The 17,376-nt window shown below is 44.5% G+C and overlaps 1 protein-coding gene across 7 annotated transcripts in view; it reads right to left on the bottom strand.

The window, feature by feature from the left end:
• CCDC88A (coiled-coil domain containing 88A) overlaps positions 1 to 17,376 on the bottom strand; it is a 274,165-nt gene that overhangs the window by 13,606 nt on the left and 243,183 nt on the right. For 3 of the 7 annotated variants that reach the window (XM_074989496.1, XM_074989493.1, XM_074989494.1), the window contains exon 30: positions 13,995 to 14,290. In XM_074989496.1, coding sequence (XP_074845597.1) covers positions 13,995 to 14,290 — 296 coding nt within the window. The remainder of the gene's footprint in view (positions 1 to 13,994; positions 14,291 to 17,376) is intronic. The other 4 variants (XM_074989497.1, XM_074989498.1, XM_074989495.1 and 1 more) reach the window with 2 other exon arrangements.

Here is a 17,376-nt window from a genome sequence, read left to right as displayed (position 1 = left end):
AGACCAGAACAGACTCAATATTTAAGACACAGAGAACCAAAAGCAGTCAGCAAGGAGGACAAATCAGAAAAAGATAATCAAGGTGAGCAAATCAGAGAGTGGAGGGGTGGGGGGGAAGATCAAGAATTAGATTGAGTCAAGTATGCAGGCGAGCCCCTATAGTGACTAGATCCATTGTTTACAGTCAAGCTCTTGGGTATAATCGCATTTGCTCTGATCCAACTGACAGAGACCAAAAACTACAAGCACTTTACCAAATATTCATAAACCTGAATTACCCACCAGGAGAAGTAAAAAAACAAATCGACAGGGCCAGTCGCATACCCAGAAACCAGCTACTCCAAGATCAGCCCAAAAAAGCCAAGAACAGAACACCACTGGTCATCACCTACAGCCCCCAACTCAGACCACTGCAACAAATTATCAAAGACCTACAACCTATTCTTAATCAGGATGCTACACTCCAGAAGGCCCTGGGTGACATGCCTGTTCTCTCCTACAGACAACCTCCCAACCTCATGAGGATCCTTACTAACAGCCACAGTCTATACCCCAGGAACACCAGTCCTGGAACCTTTCCCTGCAACAAAGCCCGCTGCCAGCTTTGTCCACATATCTTCTCTGGAAATACCATCACTGGACCTAGGCAGGTTACTCACAGAATCACGGGCACTTTCTCATGCTCCTCTACTAACATCATATATGCCATCATGTGCCAACAATGCCCAGATGCTTTGTGTATTGGACAGACTTCTAACTCCCTTAGACAAAGGGTCAACGGGCACAAAACAGACATCAAAACACTCCAGATCCACAAACCAGTTAGCCAACATTTTAATGGAATGGGGCATTCTGTCAATGACCTCAAGGTATGTGTGTTACTGAAGAGAAATTATCGCTCTGTTTTAGAAAGAGAAGTGGACGAACTGACATTTATATTCAAATTCGGAACATTAACACATGGTTTAAATCGTGATGGGAACTTTCTGAGTCACTATAGGGGCTCGTCTGCATACTTGACTCAATCTAATTCTTGATCTTCCCCCCCACCCCTCCACTCTCTGATTTGCTCACCTTGATTATCTTTTTCTGATTTGTCCTCCTTGCTGACTGCTTTTGGTTCTCTGTGTCTTAAATATTGAGTCTGTTCTGGTCTGGCTACGGTCTGAAGAAGTGGGTCTGTCCCACGAAAGCTCACCTAATAAACTATTTTGCTAGTCTTTAAAGTGCTACTTGACTGCTTTTTGTTTTGATAGTGTATAGACTAGCACGGCTTACTCTCTGTTACTTTTCCATTTGTGTGTGTGTCTTTGCTGGTAGCCAGCTCTTGAAGAGGACTTCTGAAAGTGTGCGCCCTAACTGAAGATATCCTCAGAGAAAAGAAAATAATTCAAGCCTAGAGTCCAACTTTTCCTGCCTTTTTAACCGCCCCCCCACAAAAAAAATTCCCAATATTCAGCAATACATCCATATTCAGCAAAGCACTTAAGAAAAGGTTTAACATGAAACACATGAGATGAAGTAATCATGATGAATAGGGATGCACCTAAGCATGTGCTCACATACCTTGCTATATCAAAGCTCAAAACTACTTGTATCAGAGCCCAAATCATCTGTGTCTTCAAAAATGAGGAAGAGAGTCCTACTCAAACTCCTATCAATTGTGTCTGAAAGATCTCAAAAACCTCCAAGGTTATGTTGGAAATAGTGTGTTCTTTAAACAATGTCCTGTTTCTTATTACAAGAATGTACTGATCCCAAAAGACCAGAAAAAAATATCTGTCTATAACTGCCACCATTCACAACCTCAGGGAAGCTGAAGAAAAAACCTGTATTCCAAACATAACCAATCACCTGGACTTAATGACATTCTACTCATTTCTAGTTTTCTCACTTGTAACAGAAAAAATGGTTACTTACATCTTGCAAGTATTCTTCAAGATGTGTCAAATCAGGTGTGTGCAGGCATGCATGCATGGAAGCCAGAAAATTTTTGCCTAGAAACAACCATCAGGTCAGCTTAGGCATCCCCTGAAGTGGTGCTGATATGGTGCCCAATATATAGCTTTGCTGACCCACCAGCTCCCGTGTTCCTTCTTACTGGCTACTCTGACCGTGGGGAAGAAGGTGGGTACTGGAATGGACATGAACATCTTGAAGAACAACAGTTATGAGAGGTAAGTAACCATATTTTCTTCTTCGAGTGCTTGCTCATGTGAATTCTAATGAAGTGATTCATAATGTAGAACCTTAGGAAGTGGGGTTGGAGTCATAAATTGATTGAAGCACTGGCCTGCTGTCATGAATGAGTGCAAGGAAGGGGTTATTCTTCCTGAGGTAACCTGAATCCCAGGTGAGCCAATGGGAGTGAAATAATTGTGTTTAAACAGAGAACAATTACGGCTTTTTTCTCTGCACATCACAGGGAGAAAAACCCAGAGGGAAATGTCTCCCAGTCAATTTGAATAAAAATAAAAAATATCGTACCCGTTGCAAAATCAAACATAGAGGTGTAAGTACAAGGGAAATGTATGACGCATTCTTCTGGTTATTTTAAATTTGGATGGACTATTGGCTTGTTATCTTGTTTTGATGTTGGCTGCTCTGTTCTTTCTCTTTTGTGGTGTTGGTTGACTTGAGATTTTCCCCCTGTAACTTTTAAGTGGGATCGCAGAGAAATATTCTTCTCCGCATGCAACCCATGTTTTACCTTTTTCTTGTTTTGTGAGTAATCACTGTTGTAAGCAGCTAATCTGATTTCTATGTCCTAAAGAGAGTCTGTATCTCAGACCAAATGGTCAGCTATTGAATTACAGGTTTTTGTGTCCACACTCTCTTCTGAAGGGGGATTAAGAGCTTGGGGTACCCCACAGGAAGATGTCCAAGTGTGTTTTTTTGGGGGAGGGGGTCTTTTTTCACTTGGTGGAGGCAGGGAACTACTCCCAGGGCCAGGGAATCTTTGACCCTGGGAAGTTTTAAGGTAATGCCTGTTTACAGGCAAGGTGTTTTTAAGATTCTGCGAGGCCCCACTTTCTGCACTACAAATACGTAGTGGGGAAGGAGCCCCTGACACCTGCCGAAGGCTGCGCGATACCTAGCCTGCTGGGTAATTGTATAATGTGCAGTGAAGGTGTCAATAGAGGATCACATTGCTGCTCAACACATCTCAAACATAGGAACATGAGCAAGGAAAATGATCAGTGCTGTAGGGATCCATGCAATACCGAGCATTCAAAGACACAGGAGACTATTCAAAAGTAAATCCACTGAGATGGAACAGGCTGTCCTTTTATCCTATATATAACAGACACAAACAACTGGATTGACTTCCTGAACTGTGTGTTACATGCAATATAGAAAGCTAGCGTTCTACACTCATCCAAAGTGGAGTCTCCTCCAGTGGCCCAGACTGGGGTTTAGGGTAGAAAACCACGAGGAAGGTATCTTGTTTAATGTAAAAATGAGACACCACCTTAGAAAGAAATGCAGATGAAGTCTAAACTGAATTGTGTCTTTAAAGAGCACTGTGTATGCCATTTAGAGACCAGGGCCTTTAGTTCTAAGCCCCTTCTAGCCGAGATCACAGCCACCAGACTGCTACCTTATATGACATAGTAGGGAACATGTGGTTAGCAGCTGAAAGGGTGGCCCTCTGAATCCTGAGAGAACCATGCTGAGGTCCCTGGAAGTCAGTTGACATACTTGAGGGTACAGTCTGTCCAAGCCTTTTAAGAACTGTACAATCAGAAAAGACTGAGCTCCCTGGTGTCCCAGGCTGGAATGCTGAAATGACAGCTAAGTGGCTTCTTACAGATGAGATGGAAAGACATGGATGCTTTACATGTAGCAAATAGTCTAGAATGAGCAGAACTGGTACTGACACGATGCCTGAACCATGGTGTGAAGCCCAGATGGAGAATCTCTTCCACTTAGCCAGATAAGTAGCTGTGGTAGAGGGCCTCCTACTCCCCATGAGAACCTGACAAACCTGGCCTAAGTGGAGTAGCCCTCTGGGGTTCAGTCACAGAGCTTCCAAGCCATGAGATGTAGAGTCTAGGTTCGGGTGATGGAGGTGACCACTGTCTTACATCAGAAGGTCCTGGTGCAGTGGAAGTGTGATTAGAGTGTCCACTGACATGTCCAGGAGAGATGTATACCAATGCTGATGAAGCCAGGCTGATGTTGTTAGCATGACATGGGCTTGATCCCTCTTGATTTTGAGGAGCATTTGGTGCAGGAATGAAATCAGAGGAAACGCATAAAGTAGATGGCCTCTCCCAATAATGTAGTCCAGGCTGTGATTCTGGAATGAGCAGAAGAGGCAATGCTCTGTGTTGTGGTACATGGTGAACAAATCTAGCTGAGAGTGCCCCACCTCTGGAAGAGAAAGGCAGCCACATCCAGGCAAAGAGACTACTTGTGAGTGAGAAAGGACCTGCTGAGGTGATCTGTCAACTCATTTTGGACTCCTGAGATATAAAATGCCTGAAAAATTGATCAAATGTTCTACATAGAAGTCCCACAGCAAAAGGGCTTCTATGTATGTGCATCCCCAGTTTGCTGATATAGATCATCTTTGTTGTGTTGTCTGTCATTACCAATATGCATCAACCTGATATATATACCCAAAAAGTTTAGCAGAAAAGTAGTACTGCTGCTAGCTTTCTGATATTGATGTGCAGAGCCAAGTCAGCTCAAGATCTGAGATCTTATGTTCCTAGGTTCCCAAGGTACACTACCCACCCTAGATCAGATGCATTTGCCACCAGTGGCTGGGATGGCTGGCGGGGGAGGGTGAGGAAAAGACCACTGGCGAGGGTGTTGGTGGAATCTGTCTACTAAAGGAGGGAGTCCAATACTGCCCAGCAAGGTAATCACCATGTCTAGTCTGTTGTGAGCTGGTCAGTATACTGACGCTAGCCACATCTGGAGAGGCCTGAGTCTGGCATGCTGTACTATATAAATGCAAGCGACCATATGCCCCAAGAGTTTCAGGCAATTTCTTACCGTAGTAGTGGGAAACTGAAAATTGCTGCGGATCAGATCAGTCAGTGGCTGTAACTGTGGACTGAGACAGAAAAGCTCTGCTTGGTTGGAGTCCAGGACTGTCCCCTATAAATTTTATCCTCTGAATTGGGTACAAAATGGACTTCCTCTCAGTCAAAAGGGGTCTTGGGTTGTTGAAAGTGTCCCTTATTAGCTGGATATGAGCCTTCAGCTGGAATCTGGAACTGTTCAGATAAGGAAACACCTGCATATGCTGTCTGCATAGAAACGCCACGATGAAAGTCATACACTTCACGAATACCCAGGGGGACCAAGGATAGGCCAAATGACAGGACTGTGAATAGGCAGTGAACATTTTTCACTACAACTCTGAGATATTTCCTGTGAAAAGGATAGACAGCTATAGAAAAGAATGATCCTTGAGATCAAGGGCAGCATACCAATTCATTGGACCAGTGACAGGATAACAGAAGCCAGAGAGACCACGTGGAATTTGAATTTTTTATGAAGTTGTTCAGTTACTGCAGGTCGAAGATGGGTCCGAGTCCTCTGTTGGCTTTTGACATTAGAAAATACTTAGAATAAAAGACCCTCCCCCTTGTACTCTTGAGGAACCTCCTCTATAGCTCCCAAGGCCAGAAGCGATCACAACTCTCGTATGAGGAGATGCTTATGAAAGGGGTCCCAGAAGAGGGATTGGGAAGCAGAGGTGGAAAGACCAGGGTGGTGAAAACTGGATGGAGTTCCCCTCTTCTTGTGCTGAGAACAAACTGTTCAAGGTGATACGGGACCAGGGATGGTACAACAGGGACAGATGGGAAGTAAAGGCAAGGTCTGGATACAGTAGTGAAGGTGATATACCATCAAAGGGTTTGGTTTGGTTTGAACCTGAGGAAGATTTGAGGTGGCTAGAACCTTGGCTAGGACCTGAATGTTGTCTTTTCCTGCCACTATGATTCCTCCTACAGAAGGAATCCTGGCAATTAGGAGGCTGATATGAGTAAGACCAGGCTTGGGGCTTAAAGTGCCTACATTGTGGGGAGGTTGTATGCATGCCTAGAAATTTTAAAATAGCCCTAGAGCTTTTAACCAATGAAGTCTCATATTTGTCTTTTCAAAAAACAGCACAGGCTCTTCAAATAATACATCCTGCAATGTTTGTTGTACTTCAAATGCTACTTCGGAGACCTGGACACTGGAGCTCCTTCTCATGGCCACTCTGTGACTAAGGCACAAGCTGTTGCGTTTGCCCCATCAATTGCTGCTTGCAAAGACGCTCTAGCCACCAAGTCACCTTCTTCTACCTAGGAAGTAAATTTTTGCCTAGTGTCATAACAGAGAAGCTCAGTGAATTTCAAAAATGTGGAGCAGACATTGGTGCATAGCAGCTCATGAGGGTCTATTGAATCAAAATTCTAAGCTTCAACCTCTCATAGATTACACCTTTCTCCCAAAGAGGTCCATTTTTGGCTTCTCTCTTTTTGGGAGAAGGCCCTTGAGATCCTTAAGATTCCCTCTAGTTTGCCACCTCTACTACTGATGAGTCAGAGGTGTGTGTGTACATATAAGGATTTTTGTAACCCTTAGAAGGGACAAAATAATGCCATTTATTCACATTCACAGTGGGCAACAAAGAGGCAGGGGTTTCCCAGCGGGATCGAGTATTGTTTGTAATCGTCTTATGATCAGAAGGGCAATGTGGGAAGGTCCCAAGGAAGAGACACTATCAACATGAGCTACATCCTCAACAATCTCCTTGGCCTGAATCCCCAGGCTCTGTGCTATCCTATGTAGCAACTGTTGCAATGCCCTGTTGTCCTAGAGTTGGAGTGAAGCCAGGTGCTGATGTGATTGTCTGGAGATTGGTTATCATTGGTGCTGACGCAGCTACCAGTACTGGAGTTGGCACTGGAACACATGGTGCCAGAATGGTCTCAGAAGGGGCTGGTGCCAGGGCGGTCAATGCCGGAAGAGTGGCAGCCAGAATCAGTATGATAGTCACCACTAGATTCCGAGCTGCAAGTGGCACCAGAGTTGCCATCTGTCTGGCTTCAGTCATGAGTGCCAAAGCTGACACCAGGCAATATAGGAGTGCAGGAGTCCCTCTCAAAGAAGATGGGTCTTACTGGTGCCATGTATACTGATGGTGCCGAAGCTGTCAATACCAGATCCAACACTGCAGAAGATCTAGAAACCTGTGATGCTGAGGCTATGGATGTGGATCTGGTTCTAGCTCTGGGGTCTTGAGATGCACCCTGGACCTGATGATAGGTTCAAGGAGTACAGAATGGCCACTATGATCAGTTCCAATGGGGGGGGGGCACTGTATCAATGGTGGCTGGTGATGGTGCCACAAGCAAGACCTTCTGCTGGATCCATTGGATTGGTAGGAGTCAATGACAGATTCTGACTCCAACACTGACAACCAAGGAGGTGCAGCGCTCAGAAGTGCTGAGTGATGAGACCCCAACAATCTAAATGATGTCATGTCTTGCATTGGTCATAGCGGAGAAGTCTGTAACAGAGATGGTGAATGATGCAGTAGCAGGAAGGGCCTACCATGAGATGGCACTGGCAGCCTTGTTGATGCTGGCATGCGAACCTTCGTGGAGGGCTCAGGTGCTGTCATCTGAATCAACTCCTTAGATCTCTTGAAGGTTACCAAAGTTGAGGGAAGTTGAATTTCCTGGCCATGATGGTCTGGGCAGCACTGATGGATCAGACTCGACTGAACCCCTTGGCAAGCAGGAACTGACATAGCCTGGGGTATCAACTTCCATCTTGAGGCTGCTGTCTGTGCCCAGAGACTTGCTTCCTCTGGGGGTTAGAAGATCGTCCCAATCCATACCTCTCCTGAACCACCAGGGATAAAAATTTGCACTGAGTGCCTCTATGGTCAGTTCCCTGGCAGTATCTGCCCTTGCTTGCTCTGTGCCAATGACATTGTGCTGCATAAAGATGCAGATGGTGCCAGACTGGACGGGGGGCAAAGTGCGGCTTCTGTGAACAGAATTTGAAGTCTCTGCTCACATTCTTTGAGGGTTCACAGGTGCAAGCCTTTAGAAATTCAGAACTTCTCCTTTTGATGAATCTCTCTGAGGCACCTGAGACACTCAATATGATCGAGCATGAGCTTTCATGAGCAAAGACTCACTTCATCTGATGAAGTGAGTCTTTGCTCATGAAAGCTCATGCTCAAAACTTTTCTGTTAGTCTATAAGGTGCCACAGGAACCTTCGTTGCTGTTACAGATCCAGACTAACACGGCTACCCCTCTGATACTCAATATGATTGTCACTCTTTGGCATAAGCTCTCCAAAGTCTTGGCAAACTGAAAACCCAGGGACAGAAGCATGCCCCAGTACAGGTAAAGGGAATGCAGGGGAGCTTTTCTCCTAACTATTAACACTATTAATAAAACCAGAACAATGAACAAAGCTGCTAACTCTAACAATTATATACAAAGAGTGCTGCTAGAGGCACTTGCAACAGCAAAAGTGAGGCGGTTCCAGGTACTGTTACTGGGAGGTAAGAAGGAACTGTGGGGCGTGGAGGAGGATGGTGGGTGAGTAAGGATATATTTTGTGTGCTGTATCAGTGCCACTCTAAGGGGTGCCTACGCTGACGCGAAGGTTGCTGCTGGGCAAAAATCTTCTGGCTTTTGTGCATGTGTGCACACCTAATTGGAATGCACATGAACAAGCACTCAAAGAAGAATCACAAATAAGTAAGTTATGGGACATTGGTAAAATGAATCAAATCCCTCCCTGAGAATTTGATATGAACCAGGTTTCCTTGAGGTAGAAATACCAAAGGCAAAAATTGTTCTAGACCCTTTTAGCTAGCTTCAAAAATAGTCATTGACTGAGAGGGTTATTCTTCCTTTCCCTTGGACTTCCAGGGAGTCCAAAAGTTTGAGCAGTGGCTTCCTGGACAAAGGTGTTAGAAAGATATTGTAGGAGCAGATTTCTGATAGCCCAGAAACATGTTTAAACCTCTAACAGGGGCTGGAATACTAATTGTTATATTTTTTGCTGAAAGAAGCTAAAAGGAAGCTTTTCTGAAATCTTAGTACAGCTAACAGACTAGGAAGGAAGGGTGAAATGAGTGATCTCGAGGAGTAAAACATGACCCTCTCTCCTCCTGACATATAATTTTGCAAGATGGAAAGATTGGTAACAGTTATAACTATTTCTATACAGCTAGTTAACGGACAGAAAGTTCGCCTAACTGACTGAGTGAAAGTTGCACACCTGACAGCCTGAAAATTTCCACTCTTAATTTAGCTTCTGATCAACGATTTTGCTCATGAACAAGCTATGTAATACTAAGAAGTTGGACATAAAATGATGAAGAAATCTGAGTACTACGGACAAGTGAATGTGTGGATACCTCTCAAGTTTTAAAATAAAAATAAAAAACCTTTTAAACCTTTTAAACCTCTCAAGTTTCCTTGAAGATGGCTGGCTGGTTGGCCAGCCACTGGATGCTTGCAGTTATCTATTTGAGACCTTCTCTATACCTTGAATAAATACGAGTCTGGAATTTCTTGTGGTGTTTTACTAACCTGTTGTGGACGTATATCATTGCTTGAGACTAAAGCTACATCTACATGTGAAGCCTACATCGAAGTAGCTTATTTTGATGTAGCGACATCGAAATAGGCTATTTCGATGAATAACATCTACACGTCCTCCAGGGCTGGCAACATCGACGTTGCGCAGCACCACATCAAAATAGGCGCTGCGAGGGAACGTCTACATGCCAAAGTAGCACACATCGAAATAAGGGTGCCAGGCACAGCTGCAGACAGGGTCACAGGGCGGACTCAACAGCAAGCCGCTCCCTTAAAGGGCCCCTCCCAGACACAGTTGCACTAAACAACACAAGATCCACAGAGCCGACAACTGGTTGCAGACCCTGTGCATGCAGCATGGATTCCCAGCTGCAGCAGCAGCAGCCAGAAGCCCTGGGCTAAGGTCTGCTGCACACGGTGACCATGGAGCCCCGCAGGGGCTGGAGAGAGAGCGTCTCTCAACCCCTCAGCTGATGGCCGCCATGGCGGACCCCGCTATTTCGATGTTGCGGGACGCGGAACGTCTACATGGTCCCTACTTCGACGTTCAACTTCGAAGTAGGGCGCTATTCCCATCCCCTCATGGGGTTAGTGGCTTCAACGTCTCGCCACCTAACGTCGATGTTAACGTCGAAATAGCGCCCAACACGTGTAGCCGTGACGGGCGCTATTTCGAAGTTAATGCCGCTACTTCGAAGTAGAGTGCACATGTAGACACGGCTTAAGTAAAGTATAGCTTTAGTGAAAGCACTCTTGTATTGTCCTGTTTATACTAGCCATTTATTGGTTTGACAGCAGTACTTCCATCAATTTATTTCCTGACTCCACCTCACACAGAGTAAAGTTATCAAGATTGAAAGTACCCTCAGTAACAACAGAAAGAGTCAGACATTCATCCCATCGAAACTAGAAAGATCATAGCCTCAACTGGAGAAGGTGAGGCAAGCAAGACAGTCTCTTTTGATGATGAGGTAGAGGGGAGAAAACTCTGAAGAAAATACCACAATTTTATTCACCTTCATGAGGGCTCAGACTGAAGACAATTGTCTCTCTCACTGAAGACAATTACCAGGTACTGAGATGAAAGGAAACTACTTTGGGCCATCTGACTACATACCTAGCTATTACTGATGAGTATGCACAGCTGCAGCACTTCGAACAGGAGCCCTCAACTTTTCCTTCCTAATACGGTCACCAGGGAAGAAGTAGCAGCCACTTACAAACTGTTATTCTTTGCATTTATATTTTTTAGAATTATCCTGCAGTGTATCTGTCTCCTTTTACTGGGGATGCATAGTCAGAGTTAAGCATATTCACTGCCATCCGAACAGCTGTGCTAATCCTGGGTGGGTGGTAGCTGTTTTTCCCCACTGCACACTGAATCATAATACCACTTAGCTCCTGTTTAGCGTATTATCTCACATAACACTATGTAGTCTTCACTATTCGTCTCTCTTTTCCATACCAAAAACTAAATTTTGCACCTGAAAACTAAGGATTTTTCCATATGAACATTTAGTTTGCAGCAAAATATGATATGAATCTTTCGCATACTAGCTTGACACAGAGTGTCTGCATCCACACAGTTGACATGCATTCAAAAAAAGATTCAAAAAAGACTATATCAAAGTATATTAACAAACTATTAATGCATGTCAACAGGGTCCACATGGACAGGCAGTCCATGGCAGGCTACTGTGTAGACAAATTATTACATGACAATGGCCATGTCTACAGTACAGCATAAAGCTGATTTTAAGGCAGTTAGCTTGATTTTACAATGTGACTGTTTTCACTGCGAATACCATTAGGTCAATTTTAATGGGCACTAAGGCCAACATTCTTGCATTGACCATTTGATGCAGCATAACATCAAGTTCGAATTTAAAAGGTTGAATTAATGCTAGTGTGGAAGCATTGTTTCTTTAAATCAATTTTATTGGCCTCCAGAGGTATCCCACAATGCCCAGAATGTTTACGTTCTGTCCACTTTCAAATCCTCTGATCTCCAGATGTGCAGAAAGAAGGAAACAGGAAACCCACCAATATGAATTCATTTCTTTATGATCAGCATGGCAATTGCATCTAGCCATGAAAGAGAGCCCCAGCATGGAGCCATCAGGAGAGCTGGGATCTCACTGGCTGGCAGGCTAACGCCCACCACCCCCCATGGTGGTTTGGCTGAGGGGACCAGAGAGCAGACCACGTCATACAGCAGCATGTCCTGCCTTGGGTGAAGGCTTCTTCCCTGCACAGGATGTAGCAGGAAAAGCTGAGAAACTACTTTTCTGTGCTTCATTCACATTTGTACGCGACACCCTTCCCCGCAGGAGCCATGCAGCTAGCAGTCTAGCTACCAATAGACCATATGGCTAGTCCCCACCAGAGGTGCCATGCAGGCCAGCTCCCAGCCCTGCACACTACATGGCGACTGGCCTGTGAGGGGTCATGTTCCAGACAGCAGCATGTCCTGCCCTGTGCAGAGTGAAGGCTTTCTCTCTGCACAGGATTTAGCAGGAGAGTCTGAGAAACTTCACTGTTGCATGTGGCTGGTAGACTAGACCGTGCCCCACCACACCATGTGCCAATTGTGCAGTATACACCATGGTTCCAGACAGCAGCATGCCCTGGCCTGTGCAGCATGAAGGCTTCTGTACTTCACATCTTCCAGGGGTTCACCAAGTGCCGGGGGCTGGATCCCCTGGCATCAAACATTTTCGGGGGCTGTCTGGCCCCTGAGAGGCAACAAATGCCAGGGCAATGGCTCTCCCCATGGGAAATATTTCTGGGGGTTGCCTGGCCCCTGAGAGGCAACACACCCTGGGGGAGGGATGGCTCCCCCAGCAGCACCTATTTTGAGGGCTGTCCCCCCCGCCTAAGAAACCCACTGACCGAACCACATGAACAGGTCCCTCAGCTGGCCCCTGACAGCTGAGTTTTGTTGAGGGGTGCACCTCCAGGTCTTGCTCCAGTATCCTCCCTTCTCAAAGCATTTGGCTCAGGGGAGCCACAGTCTCTGCAGTGGCCTGCTTGCTGTATTTTCACCAGGGGAAAAGTAGCTGAGGGACCTGTTGACATGGCACTATTAGCTGGGTGTTCCCTTATTGTTCAAAGTCACTGTTTTTCTTTCCCCTGGGATATTAGCTGAGCAACCTGATGAGATGGCACAGTCAGCTGGGTGCTCCCACAGCTCTTTTCCTAGTCACATGGAGCCAGTTCATTCCACTTGGGCATCATGGATACATGGTACAGTCAGATGGGTGCCCCCACTGTTCCTTTGGCTGCTTCACCTTTTAATTCCCTCCCTACTTTTCTGCATGTGATCTGATTTTAATCCACAGTTATTATAAACATAGTAGTATGTGGGACTGACAGTTCATGAATGTGCTGCCTTAAAATTAAAGGTGTTCTTTCACTGGTGGAAAACTAGTTGGGTGACCTGTTGACATGGCACAATCATCTGGGTGCTCCTGGAGCATATACATTGTAGTATGTGGGACTGACAGATCCCTGACATGCTAGTTGGTTGATTAGGTAAAAGTCTTTATCTAAAGTGCAAAACAAATTAACTGATGTGCACTTGATAGAATACTGCCTACTAGTTAAAATGAAAGGTGTTCTTTCACTGGGGGAATGCTAGTTGAACGACCTGTTGACATGGCAGAGTCAGTTAGGCGCTCCCAGAGCACATTTGTAAAGGGAACTTCAGCTTCTGAAGCCCATCACCTGTTTGGCTTTCTTTCCATTGGGATTCTCCACTTTCCTTCTTCATGAATAATATTAAGTCTTTCCCTATTCTCATGGATCCAGATTCTTCCACTGTTAGGTGTTCTTTCACTGGGGGGAAAACTAGTTGAGTAACCTGTTGTCATGGTTTAGTCAGCTGGGTTCTCTCAGGACACATTCTGTTAAAAGGTCTATAATGCGGACAAATCAAACTATTACTCTCACTGGGGAAAGAGACCTCTGAAAAATGGCCATTTGTTTTTAACAGGAGGGGAATGAGGGCAATGCAGTGTGGGAAAATGACATCACACATCCACAACCACTTCAGGTCATTTTTCCCCACAATGCACCAGGAAGAAGCCCCAGAATGCTATGGGGCTGAGGAAACTGTGGGATAGGTTCCCACAATGCACTGCCGCAACGGTCAAACTTTGGCAACTCAGTGGGGGCACACTAAGTTGACTTTGTGGAGAGGTGGAAACTCAACTATGACTTTATAAAATCCTAGTGTTACAAAGTCAACTTTAATAAATTCAACTTTATTTTGTGGTGTAGATATAGCCGCTGTCTCTTTAAAAGAATTTTAAGAGTCCTACAAAGACATACACTGGAAACACCATATTAAAGCTGTGCATAAATACAAAGTATTGGTACAGCCCTATAGTTAAAATAATTTTTAACTAACCTCTGTTGGGCTAATCTTGTTGCTTTCTTCTAAAAATTGCTGCAAAGTAACAACCTCACTTCCAGGAGAACCAGTTTTGATCTTCTGCTTTCCTTGATTATCCCCAGTTTCAGGCATTTTTTGCTGGATCTTCGGACTCGACTTGGTGTGACTTTTCAGGTACTGGACGGGACTGCTGCTGCTGCTAGACCAAGCCTCATGTTCATGAAGCAGACTAAATTCTCCACTGCTGTGACTTTGTGGCCTGCTTTGGTTGCTAACTCCACCTGCTTTTGGGGTAAGCAGTATTAAATGTTCTATAATGAAAATTATGTGAAAATAATTATTGAACAGCTCATTCTGAACAATAACTTGAGGATTATTAGATAATACTTAATAATGCCTGTTATACACTTTTTAAAAAATGACTCTAAGACTCTAATTGTTCTTTGTTACTCAGATCAAATATTGTATTCTGATATCATGTTATAAAATGTACTTTCATTCCCTTGTTTCATCTGTTACAAATTTTAACATGATTTTCAGTTTTTCAATTAAAAAAAGATGTTTGTGCATTCATCTCCATAGTACTAGATTCTAAGAGGTTAAATATATACAGAAGACTTTTTGATTCAGTTCAAGTTCAGCAGCTCTGTGAAGTGTATAATTATTTGCTACTCATGAGATATGCACAAATGAGACATAAAAGGTGGAACATGAATCATATCATAGAATCATATGACTGGAAGGGACCCTGTGAGGTCATTTAGTCCAGTTCCCTGCTGTTTAAACCAGCTCTGATAAATGTTTATCTAACCTAGTCTTAAAAATCTCAAATGCTAGAGGTTCCACAATGTTCCTGGGCAGGTCCACTGACACGGATTTTGAGGTAAAGGGGATAAATACCCTAGAGCCTGGCAATACAAAATGGCCTGGAGTTCACAGCTGTTACTGCCACTATTACAGCAGTGGCTCGAGCACTAGGCCTTTTAAATAGCTATAAGACTGTTATGCAACATACTTGGGGCAGCTCTGAGAGCTGGGGATGGGCATCCCACGGTCTGGGTGGTTTTGAGGACTGACTGCCTGAGCCCTGCTCCTTCTACCTGAGGCCTCACCCCTTCGAAGGGCATACCGCAGGCCTCTCCCCACCCCAGTCTTAGCCACAGTACCGGCAAGGCTCTGGGCCCTGCTGTCACTGGGCAATTTATTTCAGTCTTTAACCGCCCTCACAGTTAAAACGTGTTTCCTAATATCCAGCCTAAACCATCTTTACTACAATTTAATCCCATCGCATCATGTTCTAACCTGAGAGGTTGAGGAGAACACTCCCTCCCCTTGGTAATGACATTCTATATATTTGAAAACCATTCAGTCTTCTCTTCTCCAGACTAAACAAACCCATTTTGTTTCAGTATTTTCTCATAGGTCAAATTTTAATCATTCTTGTTGCTGTTCTCTGGGTTTTCTCCTGTTTGTCTACATCTTTTTTGACATGTGGCATCCAGAACAGGTCACAGTACTTCTGTTAAGGCCTATTCAGCATGGAGTAGAGTGGAATAACTTTTCATGTCTCTCTTACAACACTCCCACTAATAAATCCCAGAATGCTGCTTTTTTTGCATCAATGTTAAAGTACTGACTCTCATTTGGCTTGTGATCCACTATAATCACCAGATACCCTTCCATAGCATTCCTTCCTAGGCAGCCATTTCCCATTTTGTATTGTACGCAACTGACTCTTCCTTCCTAAGTGGATTACTTTGCATTTGTCCTTACTGAATTTCATCTTATTTTCTTCAGTGCAGTCTGTCAAGCTCAGCGGTTCACAACTTTTTCGAGACAGAACCCATTTGGCAATTCAGGAAGACCTTGTGACCCAAGCTTGAAGGTGGTTGGGGTGTTGATCCCTGGCTGGCAGCGCCAGCTCTGGGATCCCCAGCTGGGGGGGGGTGGATGTGGGGGGTGGGGGGAACTCCTGCAGCCCCATAGCTTGAAGCCAGCTGGGGCACTGAGCCCTGGCCAGCACTGTCAGCCATAGGATCCCAGGCAGGGTGGTGAGGAACCATGAAGCAGTGCAGGGGGAGCTGGCTGGGGCACGGAGCCCTGACTGGCTCTCAGCCCCCTTCTACCTCCCTGTCCACAGGCTTAAACCTGTCTTGGCCACTGTGCCGCCCCATCCCATCTACATCACAGGGGAGTTCCAAGCTGCTGCTGCTCCCTCATTGGGCCGCCTCCTTCTCTGCCTGGCTCCCTCCAGCCCTCCTACTCCCTTCCCCCACCTGCAGTGGGGCAGTTCCCTGTCCTGCAGGCTTAAATGGGACTCAGGTTAATTGGTTTCAGGCTGGGATCCTTCCTACTGGCTGTTAAATCAATTAAATTGAGTTCCATTTCAGCACCTTAGGGCAGGGACTGGGAGCTGGGGAGGGGTTGAGTGGCTGCGAATGGCTCCTTAAGAGCCCAGCCAGTGATCCTTAAACAGTCTAATTGTGGCCCATGTTTGGGTCCTGACCCATAGGTTGTGAATCCCTGGTCTAGATCATTTTGAATTTTAATCCTGTCCTGCAAAACACTTGTCATACTTCCCTGCAAGGGATTGTCTGCAAACTTGAAAATGACTGCCATTTCTTCAGCAGAATTTTCTAGAAAGACTCCACTAGAAAGATTTTTCTTGTATTGTGAATTATAGTTTACTACAATTGTGACCTGAAGGAGGAACTAATTAAGTGCAAAAAAAAAGTCTGCAATATCAGTTTTCTTTTATTGTCAAGCTTTCTTTTCGGATCAGAGTCAAAGATGCTGCTGAAGAGTAAACTCTCTACTGTTTTTGTTATTTCTGAATAATGTAATTATATTTGAAGAAAGGAAAACTGTCTAAAGTAGAACCTGTGTGTGAAACATATAAAATCTTAGTCACAAAATATCTCAGTCACAATATATCTCAGGGAATCTTTCACCAGAGAGTAGCAAAAAGGAAAGGCAAAAAACCCAACACCACAACCCCCGTCTCCTGGCGCAATCACCCCTGCTATAGTATTCACTTTGAAAATTTCCAGTAACCAGATGATATCAAGAAAGTATTAGTCAAATACATTATAGGAAGCCTTATGAATGGATACTACTCTAACTTGTTCAGTATTCTTCAGCCAGCAGTAAATACAAAATCTTTTGTATTTCCCATCACAAACTGGATTATTTTTTAAAGTTTGCAAAGGTGACTACATTCTATTATATACCCATCTATGTGGGTTAGTTTGTGTTGTAAGAAGGTTCAAAAAGAATTAGATACATTCATATAGGATAGGATGTTAGATTTATTTCAAAATAGTTTCAACTTCATATATTGTAATTGCTCCGATGTTAATATTTACTGAATGCATTTGAAGGACTGTTGCATTTATAT

This window comes from Carettochelys insculpta, chromosome 3 (assembly GCF_033958435.1).
Source record: "Carettochelys insculpta isolate YL-2023 chromosome 3, ASM3395843v1, whole genome shotgun sequence".
Taxonomy (NCBI): Eukaryota; Metazoa; Chordata; order Testudines; family Carettochelyidae; genus Carettochelys; species Carettochelys insculpta.
The sequence above is the reverse complement of the archived record's forward strand: the minus strand, read 5'-3'. Positions and strand labels throughout refer to the sequence as shown.